Raw genomic sequence first — 12,681 nt, forward strand, 5'->3', positions numbered from 1 at the left:
GGCTTCGGTGCTGAGCCAGGCAGAGGGCTGTCCACCGTGCATGCCGGATGATCACTCACTTCCTTTTAGCTGCACCCTGACTAAAAGGGTTTACTTGAAATCTCCTTGGATTTCACTGGAGAAATGCCTCTGCTTCCTTTGTAGGGAGGTGTGGGAGCTGAAGAATTGGTTTTCAGCAGGGTTCTTGTGGCTGCAGATGAAGCTACGGGAGCTGGTGATGGCCAAGGGCCCCCTGGACTCTACATTGTAGTTATCTTGGGGGGTCCTTGCCCTGTTACTCCATTGGATCTTTGCAGGCAGGCAGAGGATGGCAGAGTGAGCTTCAGAGAGGATAATTACCCATATGGAGTCACACAGCCCAGAGTGCAAGGCTCCGTACAGCTCTTCACTAGGAAAAGGCTTTGCTTGCTCTTCCTCATCCGCAAGCTCCAGGTGGAAAAATGATGATCACGGCTGTTAGTTCCTTTATGTCACGCTACCTCCCTACTCAAAGCACTTCTGTGGTTTTGCATCTATCACCTCCAGCGCGTTCTGACCTCCTGCTTCTCCGACCACCCCCAACCTTCACCCTCTTGCTCGTTCTATTCCAGCCATGCAGGCCTGGCTGTGTTCCCTCCAAGCCAGTCAATTGCGTTCTTGCCTCAGGGCCTTTGCACTTGCTGTCTCCTTGGCCTGCAATGCCCTCCTCCGGGGAGCCCGCCCCGTGTTAATCCCATTCCTCTCCTCAGAGCAGCCCTCCTGGATCCCACCCCCTATTCTCCACCCCTCCCCAGTGTGGCCATTCTCTGTCTATAACTTTACTTCCTTTTCTTCACAGCACTGCTCACTGCTAGACATTATCTCTCTGTTTTTGAAAATATGTTATTTTAATTGTGGTTAAAAAGCATATAACATAAAATTACCATCTTAACCATTTTTGAGTTTACAGTTTAATAGCATTAGGTGCATTCACATTGTTGTACAACCAATCTCCAGAAATGTTTCATCTTGCAAAACTGAAACTGCACCCATCAAACAACTCCCCATCCCTCTCTCCTTTCGGCCCAGATGTGATTTTTATGTGTACTCTGTTTTCAGACCTCCTTAATTAGAATGTAAACTCCTTTAGGGCAAAAGACGTTGTCTGTCTCATTCTTCCTGTGCCTAGAAGGGCGCTGGAGCATAAAAACTCAGTAAATGTTTATCAAATGAATGAATGAAAAATGAAGATTATGATAACAGCAGCTAACCTTTACAGGGCCCTTGAATCCAGTGCCAAATACAGTGCTAAGCGCTTTGCACGCTTTCTATCCTGCAATTCCTGCTCCAACTTTGTATATCCATTTTATAATTGAGGAAGACGAGATTCTCAGAGGTGACGTCATTGGCTCTGGGCCACCCAGCCAACCAGTGAGTAGGACAGCACTGGAATCCAGATGGGTCTGAAACAAGAGGTTGTATCACTCTGCCAGCAAGCTGCTGGCTGCAGCCTATGCCCCGTGTGCCCTCTGGGGAAAAGAGCACACACCCGAGCTTGAAGAACCTCACCCAGCCTTCTTGCATCAATCTCCATAGGCCCCTGGATCTGAGATAGAATCATGTCACTGAGGGTCTTGAGACATGAATAGGTGCAAAAGGAATGCTCGTAAACCCTCCAGACCTCTTAGATCACACTGACTCTGCTGTTTATAATTAAGAGTCCCCACTTCCTGGGGGCTGATGGGGGGTGCTGAGTGTGTGTGCCTGTGTGTGTTTGTGTATGTGCATGGAGCTGTACATGCCTGGGGATGTTTGCAGAGTTCCCATTTTGGCCTCAGATGCCAGAAGGATCTGGTAGCGAGTGGGTGCCTGTGGCTTGTTAGCAATGGGACTCAGGGCAAGTGTCTTCCGTTGGGTGAGACTCAGTGTTCTCTTCTGTGAAATGGAGATGATAGTCACCCCCTCTAGCTCGTCTGACTGTTGTAAGGTGTAGATAAAGTCATCTATTGCCCATGTAGTCCTGGGTAAACGGCAGCGCATAGAGAGGGTCTACAGGTATGAGCGGGCTCGCACACGTGTGTGTATGCTAAAGTCTTAACATGTATCTCGAGTCTTGTGTGTATATGTTAGACTCTGGAGAAGTCTTCAGACTCGGAGGTTCTAAAACATCAGAGCTGAAGGGGACTCAGAGTTCTAATTCCGTTATCTGAAGTTCAGAGAAGGGTAGTGACTCACCCAAAGATGCACAATGAGTTAGAGACAGCATCTAAACCAGCACCGAAACTAATCCCTGTGTACAATGGAAGCCCCCCAGCTGATGGAAGCTGGAAGTCTGGGGTTTCCTTTGGAGACCTCCTTACTTTTATGAAATGGCTCAGGTGCTGCCTGAAAGTACACACTGGGCTTGATTCTTTCAACCTAGAGGCCTGGCCTGGCCATCAGGACAGAGGGTCAAGGTTGGTACTAGGGTGTTGCCAGAGTCTTTCTCATCACTATCTGGGTGGCCTATTCTTCCCTGGAATAGGAGCTGGGGGCAGTGGAAGAAGGGAAACAGCTCTTTGGGTTAATGTATGTGGTCAAGGCGTATGATGGGGGGTTTATGAGAAGGGGCAGGTCCTGACAGGGGAGGGATCCCAGCATCGCGTGGTGGCTCAGCACATTCTAGACCTCGAGTCCGATTGAGTCCACTCCTCCATTGGCAAAGCCTATCCCTGAGAGACGGTCTCTCCTTCTCTCTCTATTCAGAAGGAATGGTTGCGATACGCCATTTCTTGGTCATAGTTGTTCTGTCCCAGTTCCGTCCACCGACTCTGTTAAGGCAGTGAATGACCCCCATGATGTCCTCTGGCCTAAGAACCACGAGGAGCAGAGAGAAACCCTTAGGAATCTGCGAAGGCTCACATGGTGTCTGCATCTGTCTGGGGAACGTTTGCTGAGTGCACACGCCATCCCCAACGCAGTACTAGGGTGCTGAACAGGGCAGGCTGGGCAGCTGGACCCTTGTGATTTCCAGGCCCAGAGGCGTCCTCCCTGCCTGATGCAGCTTCTTCCCCCCACAGGGACACAAGGGCTATCCTGGACCGGCAGGGCACCCTGGAGAACAGGTGAGGGCCTCAGCCTCAGCCCTGCCCTGCCCACTGTCCCTCCCAGCCCTACCTGTCTCTGGCCCCTTCCCTAGATCCAGCACTGTGCGCCAGCCCCAGAGCCAGGCTGTTCTGCCTCTCACCCTGCTGGGGCCCCCATCCCACTCCAGCCCACCCCACCTCTCTCACCCAGCCACATTTGCCTGAAAGAGCCAGAGTCCATGCCGGCCTGATGTTGGCATGAACCGTGCAACTCTGGTTGGAGCCGTGAATGGCTGGCCTGTTCTGGGTGATGTTAGGGGATATGATACATGCCGCCACGGGGTTTGCAGGAATTTGGGCTGGTCTGGCCCAAGTCAAACAGCAGCCTTGCCAGCATGGGAGAACCAGCCAGGCCTCCTCAGTGATTTCTTATTCCTGGGCTGCAAGCAGAGGGGGTTTTGTCCCTCAGAGCTGGTCGGACCGGTTTCACAGAGGGGTGGGCTTGGGGGCCCTCCCCTTCCTCCCGTTCCATCTCACGTTCCTGCCCCTCTCTGTTCATTGTCAGCCCCGGGCCCCCACCATCCCCCAGACCCAGGGCAGGGTCTTTCCTTTCCTTATGTTTCTCTCTGTTATTTTGCAGGGGCAGCCAGGACCTGAGGGCAGCCCAGGGGCCAAAGGTTACCCTGGCAGGCAGGTGCAGTATATGGCTTCTGGAAGCTTCTGTGGCCATGGTGATATGGAGATGGCCACAGGTGCCCCGAGGCAGAGGGAGGCGATGGGCTAGGGGCCAAGGAGCTGCATATGCTGGGTCGACCCTAAGAAGGGGGCTGTCCAGGGCGCTGGACCAAGGAAGTCTCTCTTTGCAGGCACAGGACAAGGCTGCATAGTGGTCTGGTTCTATGGCACTGGGGCTCCAGAGGCTCCTCCCATGTAGTTTCTCTCCTACCCACCAGCCACCTCCCTGGGATCCTGGGGCTGTAGGGTTCAGGCCAAAGACTGTTGATCTAACCCCACCCCATTCTACAAAGAGAGCAGCAGAGGCCCCAAAGAGGCGGGACACGCCCCAAGATTGGCAGCAGGTGGAGCGTCTCCATATGTCCTTGCCCCTCTGTGTTTTGTGTTTCAGGGGTTACCCGGACCGGTAGGAGATCCCGGCCCCAAAGGCAGCAGGGTAAGTGGTTCCCGGCCGGTGCCACACGGGTGGGGTTCTAGGTGAGCATCACCTGTCTCCAGTGGACTTGGTGGGAGGTCAGAGCTGTAAGGAGAGCCAAGGTCCTCCCACCTGAGCGCTCCTGGAGAACAGAGGGGCAGCAGGAGGGCTGGGTGATGGGAGACCCTTGAGCCAGGTAAGCCAGCTCGGTCCCCATGGCCTAGAAGTCTGGGCAGCAAAGGCTCTGCTGGGGGGTTGGCCACAGTCCAGCTCGTGCTTGCTGCGTCTCCTGGCTCATCCCAAGTTCTAAGGGAGCCAGTTGGGGCTACTTGAATTGCTTGTCATCGAATCTTCAGAGGCCTCCCTCCTGCTCCCAGCTGAGGGCTGGCTGAGGGGAACCACTGTTTTTGGAGGGTGCCTGCTGTGTGAATGCTGCCCAAGCCCACAGCCTGGTGGAGCTTCCAGATCCCCCTTTCCTTCAAGACCCCCATGGAGCAGAGCCTGAGTAACTATCAGCCTCAGTTTGCTTACCTTACAATGGGCAGGATGTCCATTTGTACCTCTAGCTTGGGTGTGGGGACACCAGTGACTTGACAGCTCAGGAGGGGGCTACCAGATGGGGCTCCCATGGGGGTTGTGGGGAGATGGAGAAGGGTCTGGGTGGACCAATGGGGGTCAATGGAGTTGGGAAGACGAAGAGCTGATGTGGTGGAATCCTCTCTTCTACGTACAAAGAACCTGGGTTCAAGGCGAGGTTATTTTCTCTGGATAGCCCCGGCTTACACTGCATGCCTAAGGTGGGTCTGGGATAAGGACCCAGGTGTTCTGAGGCCTGGACTTGCTGCTTCTCAAAGAATGCTCAGCAAGAAGGTCACACAGTCCTCAGTCAGGACAGGTCATGTAGCCTTTGCTCCTGAGCCAAAGCTATTTCCATTTTGGCAGGAGGGAGAGGACAGAATGGCTGCAGTCTTAGCCTTAATCCCTGCAGCAGACTGGGGGCTGGTGGGAGAGGGGGCGGGTAGGTGCATTCCCCAGGAGGTGACTGTGATAGGCAGGGCCTGCAGAGGCTCCTCCCTGGATGCCGGGTCTCTCTTCCTTCATTCTGCTGCTCCCATGGGCTGTGGCCCCAGAGAGGCCCCCTAAGCCCAGGGAGAAAGGTCTTCTCAGCCCAGCTCCCATCCTGATCTCCTGACCTGCCAGGACAGGGCATGTTAATAACACCTGCGGTTGCTTGACTTGCCTGCCAGGCTGGTGGTATCTCAAAGCCACAGAGGAGGAGAGGACAGGTCTGGCCCCAGTACACATGTTTCTTAAAGACCACACAGGCGTGGGCACCCTGGATGAGCAGTGGGTCACTCAAGCTGTCCTTCTAACCCTGCCACCGCCAGGCTCATATTTATGAAGTAGGCAGAGGGCAGGCTTTGGAATCTGGATGACCGGCTTTGAGACCTGCCCTGCCACTGGCTGGCTGTGGGACCATGGGCAAGTCACTGGGCCTCCCTGAGCCAATTATTTTCTCGCCTGTAAATGTGGGAGATAAGCCCTATTTGGAAGGGTCAGTAAATGGCACTCTTTCAGATTATGGATATTAATCATGCTGGATACCAGCAAGGAGGCTCAGTGGCCTCTTGGCCTGCCAGGGAAGGAGAGATGGTTGTGAGCCTCCATTGGTTGCTTGTTTGAGGGGAGGCAGAATGCAGAGTGGGTACAAACCCAAGCCAGGAGTCAGGCTTGAATTTGAATACCAGCTCTACCACATTCCAGCTGTGTGGCCCTAGGCCAGTCACTTCACCTCTCTGGGCCTAAATGGTCTCACTTTACAGGAGGCTGGGTAATAATACTTCCTCGGGCCAGGCACAGTGGCTCAGGTCTGTAATCCCAGCACTTTGGGAGGCCTAGGCGGGCGGATCACCTGAGGCCAGGAGTTCGGGACCAGCCTGATCAACATGGCGAAACCCTGTCTCTACCAAAGTAAATACAAAAATTAGCTGGGCGTGGTGGCACATGCCTGTAATCAGCTATTTGGGAGGCTGAGGCAGGAGAATCGCTTGAACCTGGGAAGCGGAGATTGCAGTAGGCCAAGATCGTACCACTGTACTCCAGCCAGGGTGACAGAGCAAGACTCGTTCTATAAAATATATTTAAAAAATACTTCCTTGGGGTGTGGTAAGGATGGAATGAATGCTTTAATGCATGCAAAGCACTGATAGCAGGCCTGGCATATCGCTGGCGCTCAATAAACATCAGCTTTTGTTAGAGTTCTTGTGACATCAATCCACAGAGTGGCATGCGGTTAGTGGTAGAAGCCCCGGGCTGGGTCACTGCCCTTGAGAAGTTTCCAGGCTAATGAGAACATGAAGCGTGAACACAGATAATGAGGATACAAGGGAGAAAGTGGAGAAGGTTGCTACTGAGGTGTAAAAATGGCATTCCGGCTGGGGGTGTCAGGGATGCTTGCCCAAGGAGAGCTCCTGAGAGCGGACTTTGAAGGATTTGGCTCAGAAGTCATGAGGGGTGGGAAGGGCATGCCTGCTGAAGGGGACAGAGTGAGGAAAGGCTGGAGGGAGGAAATGAGACGCATCCTAGGGAAGAACCCCAAAATGGTGATGAGCCTGGAGGCAGCGGGACCTCGGTAACCCTTGAACTGATTAGAAATTCCCAAAGAAAATTTGCAGTTCCATCACTGACTAGGTGTGTTGCTTTATCTACAGAGCCTCAGTTTCCTTATCTGTCCAGTGAGGGTGATGACAGTCTGGGGGTCCTTGTGAGAGTCTAATGCCGTAGCATGCCTGCGCCTGGCACAGTGTTGGCGCTCTGGGTTTGCAGCTGCTGTTCGTTAATGGCAGCACTCAGGTGGCCAGGGGTGGATGTAAGCCCTACAAGGTCCAGGACCTTGAAGGCCTAGGAGGAGCCATGGCAGGAACCACGGGCACCTGCAGGCATCCCTGGGGGTGGGCAGGGCTTGGTGCCATGCTAGCATCTAACCCAGCCACGAGCTTCCTTCTGCAGGTCCTGGAGCCCTGGCGTGGGGCGGGCCTCCTGCCGGCGAGCACCCGCGCCCTTCCCTGGCGTGAGGGTATGTGCCTTTGGACTACATCGTGGAAGCCAGCACCATGCAGTCCATGGGCATATACACTTGCCTCAAGGCCTATGTCATCGAGGAGCCACCGGAGCTGCCACTGCCACCAGGGAGGAAGAGGAGGAGCCGGGACGTGGGATGGCAGTGGTGGATGGGCTGGGGCAGGCCGGGCAGCCACCCCTCACCACTTGACCTCTCTGACCCCCCTTCTTCTCTTTCCTAGGGCTACATTGGACTCCCAGGACTCTTTGGCCTGCCAGGATCTGATGGAGAGCGAGTAAGTTTGCTCGTTTCGTTATTCACCACCCACCACCCACTCCCGCCCGAGAAGAGCAGAGCCTGCCACACACCAGCCTGGGGAAGTCAAGGAATTCCTCCTGGAGGAGGTGCATTTGAGTCGAGTAGGAGTCTGATAAGGGGACACGTCGAGGCAGATGCGTTCCAGGCACAGGGAACAGCATGTGCAAAGTCAGGGATTTACGGTCACTTGGCCAGTTTCACAATCAGTGCCGCCAGAGTGCTGCACGAGAGGGTGGCAGCGGTGGGAGCTGAGGCTGGAGAGGACCCTGGGGCAATGTCCTAAGCACCCAGGACTAAGGCAGGAAAGGGACCTTGAGGACTTGCAGCCAATGAAAACCAGGCCCGCTTTAGAGTATAGATCAGGGGTAGCAAACTGTGGCCACCAGCCAAACCCAGCCAGCTGTGTGTTTCTGCAGACAGTTTGATCGCTCTCAGCCTTGCTCATTTGGTTACATATTGTCCCTGCCAGTTTCTCACTACAGTGGCAGCGCTGAGTAGGTGTGACCGGGACCGTGGGGCCCACAGAGCCAAAAATATTCACTATCTGCCCCGCTCCAGAAACCATCTGCTGATTTCTCTTTTAGACAGTTGAGTTCATTTACTTGAGTAAAATGTGTGGGTGGAGGGAGGGGACAGCAAGGCCAGGTGGCAGGAGTTCCAGTGGTCTGAGGACGAGATGGTGTGGCTGTACCTGGCTGGAGGCAGCAGACCGGGGTGGGCGTGAGGGACAGTAGGGAGGCAAGGCTGGGCTGGAAGCCTAATCTCTGCTTGGGCGCCGAAGAGATGGAGGCCCCCAGGGGGAGCAGCTGTCTGGGGAAAGTGGTGGGGCTGGTTTGGTGGGGGGCAGTGGGTGCTAAGATACCCCGTCCTTCCAGACCAAGTATCTAAGTCAGGGGAGTCCAAAAGATGGTGTGGGAGATTCTCACTGACCCCTGGCCCGTCCTGGAGGTCCACTAGAAGCCCCTGGGCTGGCAGCCTTGGGCCCTTCCTCCCCGCCCCCTCTCAACCTGAGCCTGTGTCTAAGGGAGCTCAACTGTAACCACCATAAGCTGGATATACAGAACCTTAGGACAGCTGGAGCCTGAGCACTTATGAAGCATCTGCTGAATACAGCAACACTGCTGTCTCCCCAGCTTAGGTCACCACAGACCCCGAACCTGCCATCCGCCCAATGTGCGTGTGTTACTGGGGCTGCCACACAAATGACTCTGTGACTTCCTGCCATGGGTGGGTCTGGACTGGCTTGGGGCAAGCCTGGCGGTCCCTGCTGGCATCCTGACCTGACCTCTCCCCTGTCTCTCTCCTGCAGGGCCTGCCTGGCGTTCCTGGCAAGAGGGGCAAGATGGGTATGCCGGTAAAGATTTTCCGTGTCTATTACGCAGACTCTAGCGGGGAACCCCACTTCCCACGGCCACGCTGCCCTGGCCACCTGCTGCCTGGCTTCTTCTGCTTCTCTCCCTGCTTTGAGTGTGGGGGCCCACGTAGGGGGTTGTCTGGGCCACAGGACCTGCTTGGCACCCTGCGTGGCTGGGGCCTGGCTGGGGCTGGGGCTTCTGTGGGCTCTGGGCCCCTCTGGGGTAGCTCCTTTCTCCCTGTGGGCAGCAAGGTTCTCCAGAGCAGTTCTGTGTCTGGGGGGGCTTCTGTCTAGGGTATATGTGTCTGTGGGTCTGCTGTGACCGGGGGACCTTGGCCAGACCAGGTGACCCTGCTCCCATCTCAGGGAACACTCAGTCTCCATGTGGTCTTGGTGTCATCTGGCTCTGTCCAGTTTGCTCATGCATACGCAAGGCCAGGGGACAATGAGGCGTATGGGCAGGCCCACAGCAGGCATGACCCAAAGAGGGGCTCAGTGGTGACTCCCAGTCCACCAGCTTTGTCTGTGACTCCCCAGCACGGGAGGAAATTGTTTCTCCTCTTCTTTGTATGTGTGCAGCACATGGAGAAAAAGCCAAGGCACAGAGAGATTAGGTCACTTGCCCAGGGTTTCATGACAAGTGAACGATGCAGACAGAGTCCCAACTCGGTTGCTTTGTCCCTGGGGTCTTTGATCTCAGTGGCCGCTTGAGGCAGCCTCTCGGGATCCTTAGTTCGCGGTCATATTATAAAAATAGATTCCCTAGAATCTTCGCCTGGAAGGAAGGTCATTCATTCCAATTATTCAGAAGGGGGAAACTGAGGCTGTCTCTGAGACGCAGAGTGAGATATCCGGGGTCCCTCTGCCGCTGCCCTGCAGGTTGACCCTTTGACTTGGCACCATGATCAGCCCGAGTCTGGACTTCCCATCACTGGTGGCTGGTGAAGAAGGGAATGTGAAGAGGGGGCCGGGAGCATTCCAGGGTGCTCAGAGAGGCCTCTCTGTGGTTCTGCCACTCATGGGCACGTTAGTTTCACTCTGTCACCCAAGCGGGAATGCAGTGGCAAGATCTCAGCTCACTGCAACCTCCGCCTCCTGGGTTCAAGCGATTTTCCTGCCTCAGCCTCCTGAGTAACTGGGACTACAGGCACGCGCCACCACACATGGCTGATTTTTTGTATTTTTAGTAGAGACAGGGTTTCATCATGTTAGCCAGGCTGGTCTCAATCTCCTGACCTTGTGATCTGCCCACCCTGGCTTCCCAAAGTGCTGAGATTACAGGCGTGAGCCACTGCGCCTGGCAGCTGTTGGAGCTTTTAACCTGGATCCTCTGGGGGCCAAAGAGGAAAAAAAGGAAGAGAAAGACCCAGGTCCTAGCCTCAAAGAGCTGAGCTGACAGAGGAGGTCCCTCCGCCCCCAACCTAGACCCCTCTGTGGTCCGGACAGGCAGTCTTCTCTCAGGTCCAACCTGCGACTTGGACCTGGGCAAGGAGCAGCACCTGATGCTCCCAGCTTCAGGGCAAGGACCTGGAGTCTAAGAGGGCTGGGCTGGCACCTGGGATTGTCCCTCAAGCCAGCATGACCTTAGGCAAGGAGATTCATTCATCCAGTGAATATCTGTTCATCCAGTGAATATCTGTTGAATGCCTATTCTGGGCTAATCATTTTGCTTTGGGCAGAGAGTGGATAAGACAAAGTTCCCACTCTCTTGGGGCAGACAGACAGATATACAGTCACTGAAAGGGGAAACGGAAGAATGAACAATGAAATGAAGGTTAGGTAGTGCTGAATGGAAATACAGAGTAGGATAGGGAGACAGGGAGAGCCTGGAGGGTGGGCTCTTGGGTAAGTTAGTCCCGAAAGTCCCCCCCACTGTATGAAGAATCTTAATGAGGTGTGCGTGGGAGCTGTGTGGCTTTCCAGGCGAAGGCCCTGGGGAAGGAGCAGGCTTGGTTCACATTTTCTGAACCATAGTTTTCTCATCTGAGAAGTGGGGACAATAGTATGCCTTATAAGATCATTGTGCCTGTCACATAGTAAGTACTCAATAAACAGTAGTAGCCCTTGTTCTTCTGTGGTTTCCTGGATGGCTGAGGGGCTCTCTGTATTGTGTGATACTGAGCCAATGACTTCACCTTTGTTGGGTCTGGTTTCCCACAGTTGAAGTTGCAGAGTGGGAGGATTTGACTTGCTTAGATGGTCTTAGCTGGGCCCTGCCCCAACGCTCAGGCCAGCCCCAAGGGCTGCCTTTGGGGGATTTGTTCAGATGCATCCTGGGAGCCTTACCGAGGGCCAGGCATCGCTGCTTTACAGATGAGATAGCCTCCTGAGAGGTAGAGGATTAGGTCAAGATCACATGGCTGCTCAACGTCAGAGCTGGATTAGAACACAGCCAGAGCTTCCAGTGCCAAAGTGTACCTGTTTAGAGCTTGGGGTCCAGCTTCTCCTGAGCATGGAAGAGGCAAGACCCACAAAAACCTGGGCATGTCATGGCCTCTTCTCCAACCAGATACAACAAGGACTGTCAGCAGGGCCATGCCTCAGTTTCCCCCTTCCACCCTATCCTCTGCATCCTCTTCATCTCCCCTCCCAGCAGCCCCTTGATCCACCTTCTCCCTGCCGTGTACGTGTGTTCCTCCTGGAGCTGAAAGTCACACTGTTCATAGCCTGGCTGAGAAGCAGTCCCAGGTTTGAGGCACCACCATCCTGCCTGTGTGAGATAAGGTCACGCATTCGTTCCTCATTCAACCAAAGATTATTGGTTGAATATATCACTGTATGCCAGGTGCTAAGCATAATACTGTAGCCAAAACAGACAAATATCTCTGTTGCCATGGAGCTCAAATTTTAGGGGTAGAGACAATCAATAAACAGGACAAATAGCCAGAAGAGGGCATGGTTGCCACCCTAAGTACCCCACAAGTGAAAGGAAGCCACGTGTATTGAGGCCATTGGTGTGCACAGTATTTGGGCGACATGTGATTCTCCCAGTGAACCTTTGAGGCGAGATTGATTATCCCCATTTTCCAGATGAGAAAACTGAGGCTCAGACTGTCAATCAAAGCCATTTGTCCATAGACCCTCTGAATCCTTGCCAGACTGAGAACTTCTGTCTGCTTCCTTGCTTCTTGCCTTTAACTTTCTAAGACTAGGCCCTGACCTCTATGACAGGGTTGTCCCCTCACACTGGGGTGTCAGATGTGGGTGGAGAGAAACACCTTCTCAGCCCTAGGCCCATGCAATACCCTTCAGAGCCATGAAAATACCCTGGACTCTGTCCCAGCCACCATGGCCAGCACATCGGCCAGGCTTGTATCAGATGTGATTTAATGTGCGTGTAATAGGACTTCACGTCGGCTGAGTCCCTACAGCTTGTCTCTGTCTCCGCCGGGCCTCTGAGTCTGCCATGCCCCTCAGCCTAAAGACCCTGGGCAGTCTTTAGGGCCGTCCCTCTGTTGCTCCCAAGCCCTTGAGCTGCCTGGCAGGGTTGGGTGCTCCTGTCTTAAATGGCTTTTCCTCCTTATCCAAGCTTTGGGCCAGGCAGTTTCTAGGCACTTATTAAGAAAAGAAAGTATCAGGGGAATGAGCTGAAGTCCTTCACGCCAGATCGCAGCTGGCGTCACTTCTGGCAGGGCTGGTGATGATTTTGCTGTAGTCAGCCTTTCCCCAGCAGGCAAACCCTTGGGCTCATGCATGCGGTCTTTCTATCCAATTTGGAAGGCTGATGTGTGAGTCTTTTACTAGTGAGAGCCGAGGAAGGCAGTGCAGGTCGAAG

The 12,681-nt window shown here is 54.3% G+C and overlaps 1 protein-coding gene across 1 annotated transcript in view; it reads left to right on the plus strand.

Annotated features, from left to right (window-relative positions):
- Positions 1 to 12,681, plus strand: part of COL27A1 (collagen type XXVII alpha 1 chain) — a gene marked incomplete at its 5' end in the record, with an annotated part of 150,356 nt that overhangs the window by 39,683 nt on the left and 97,992 nt on the right. The window contains 5 exons of the mRNA XM_032239900.1: positions 3,018 to 3,062; positions 3,664 to 3,717; positions 4,150 to 4,194; positions 7,476 to 7,529; positions 8,862 to 8,906. Of these exons, the coding sequence (XP_032095791.1) occupies positions 3,018 to 3,062; positions 3,664 to 3,717; positions 4,150 to 4,194; positions 7,476 to 7,529; positions 8,862 to 8,906 (243 nt within the window). The remainder of the gene's footprint in view (positions 1 to 3,017; positions 3,063 to 3,663; positions 3,718 to 4,149; positions 4,195 to 7,475; positions 7,530 to 8,861; positions 8,907 to 12,681) is intronic.

This window comes from Sapajus apella, unplaced genomic scaffold, assembly GCF_009761245.1.
Source record: "Sapajus apella isolate SASKATOON/1434 unplaced genomic scaffold, GSC_monkey_1.0 scaffold46, whole genome shotgun sequence".
Taxonomy (NCBI): domain Eukaryota; kingdom Metazoa; phylum Chordata; class Mammalia; order Primates; family Cebidae; genus Sapajus; species Sapajus apella.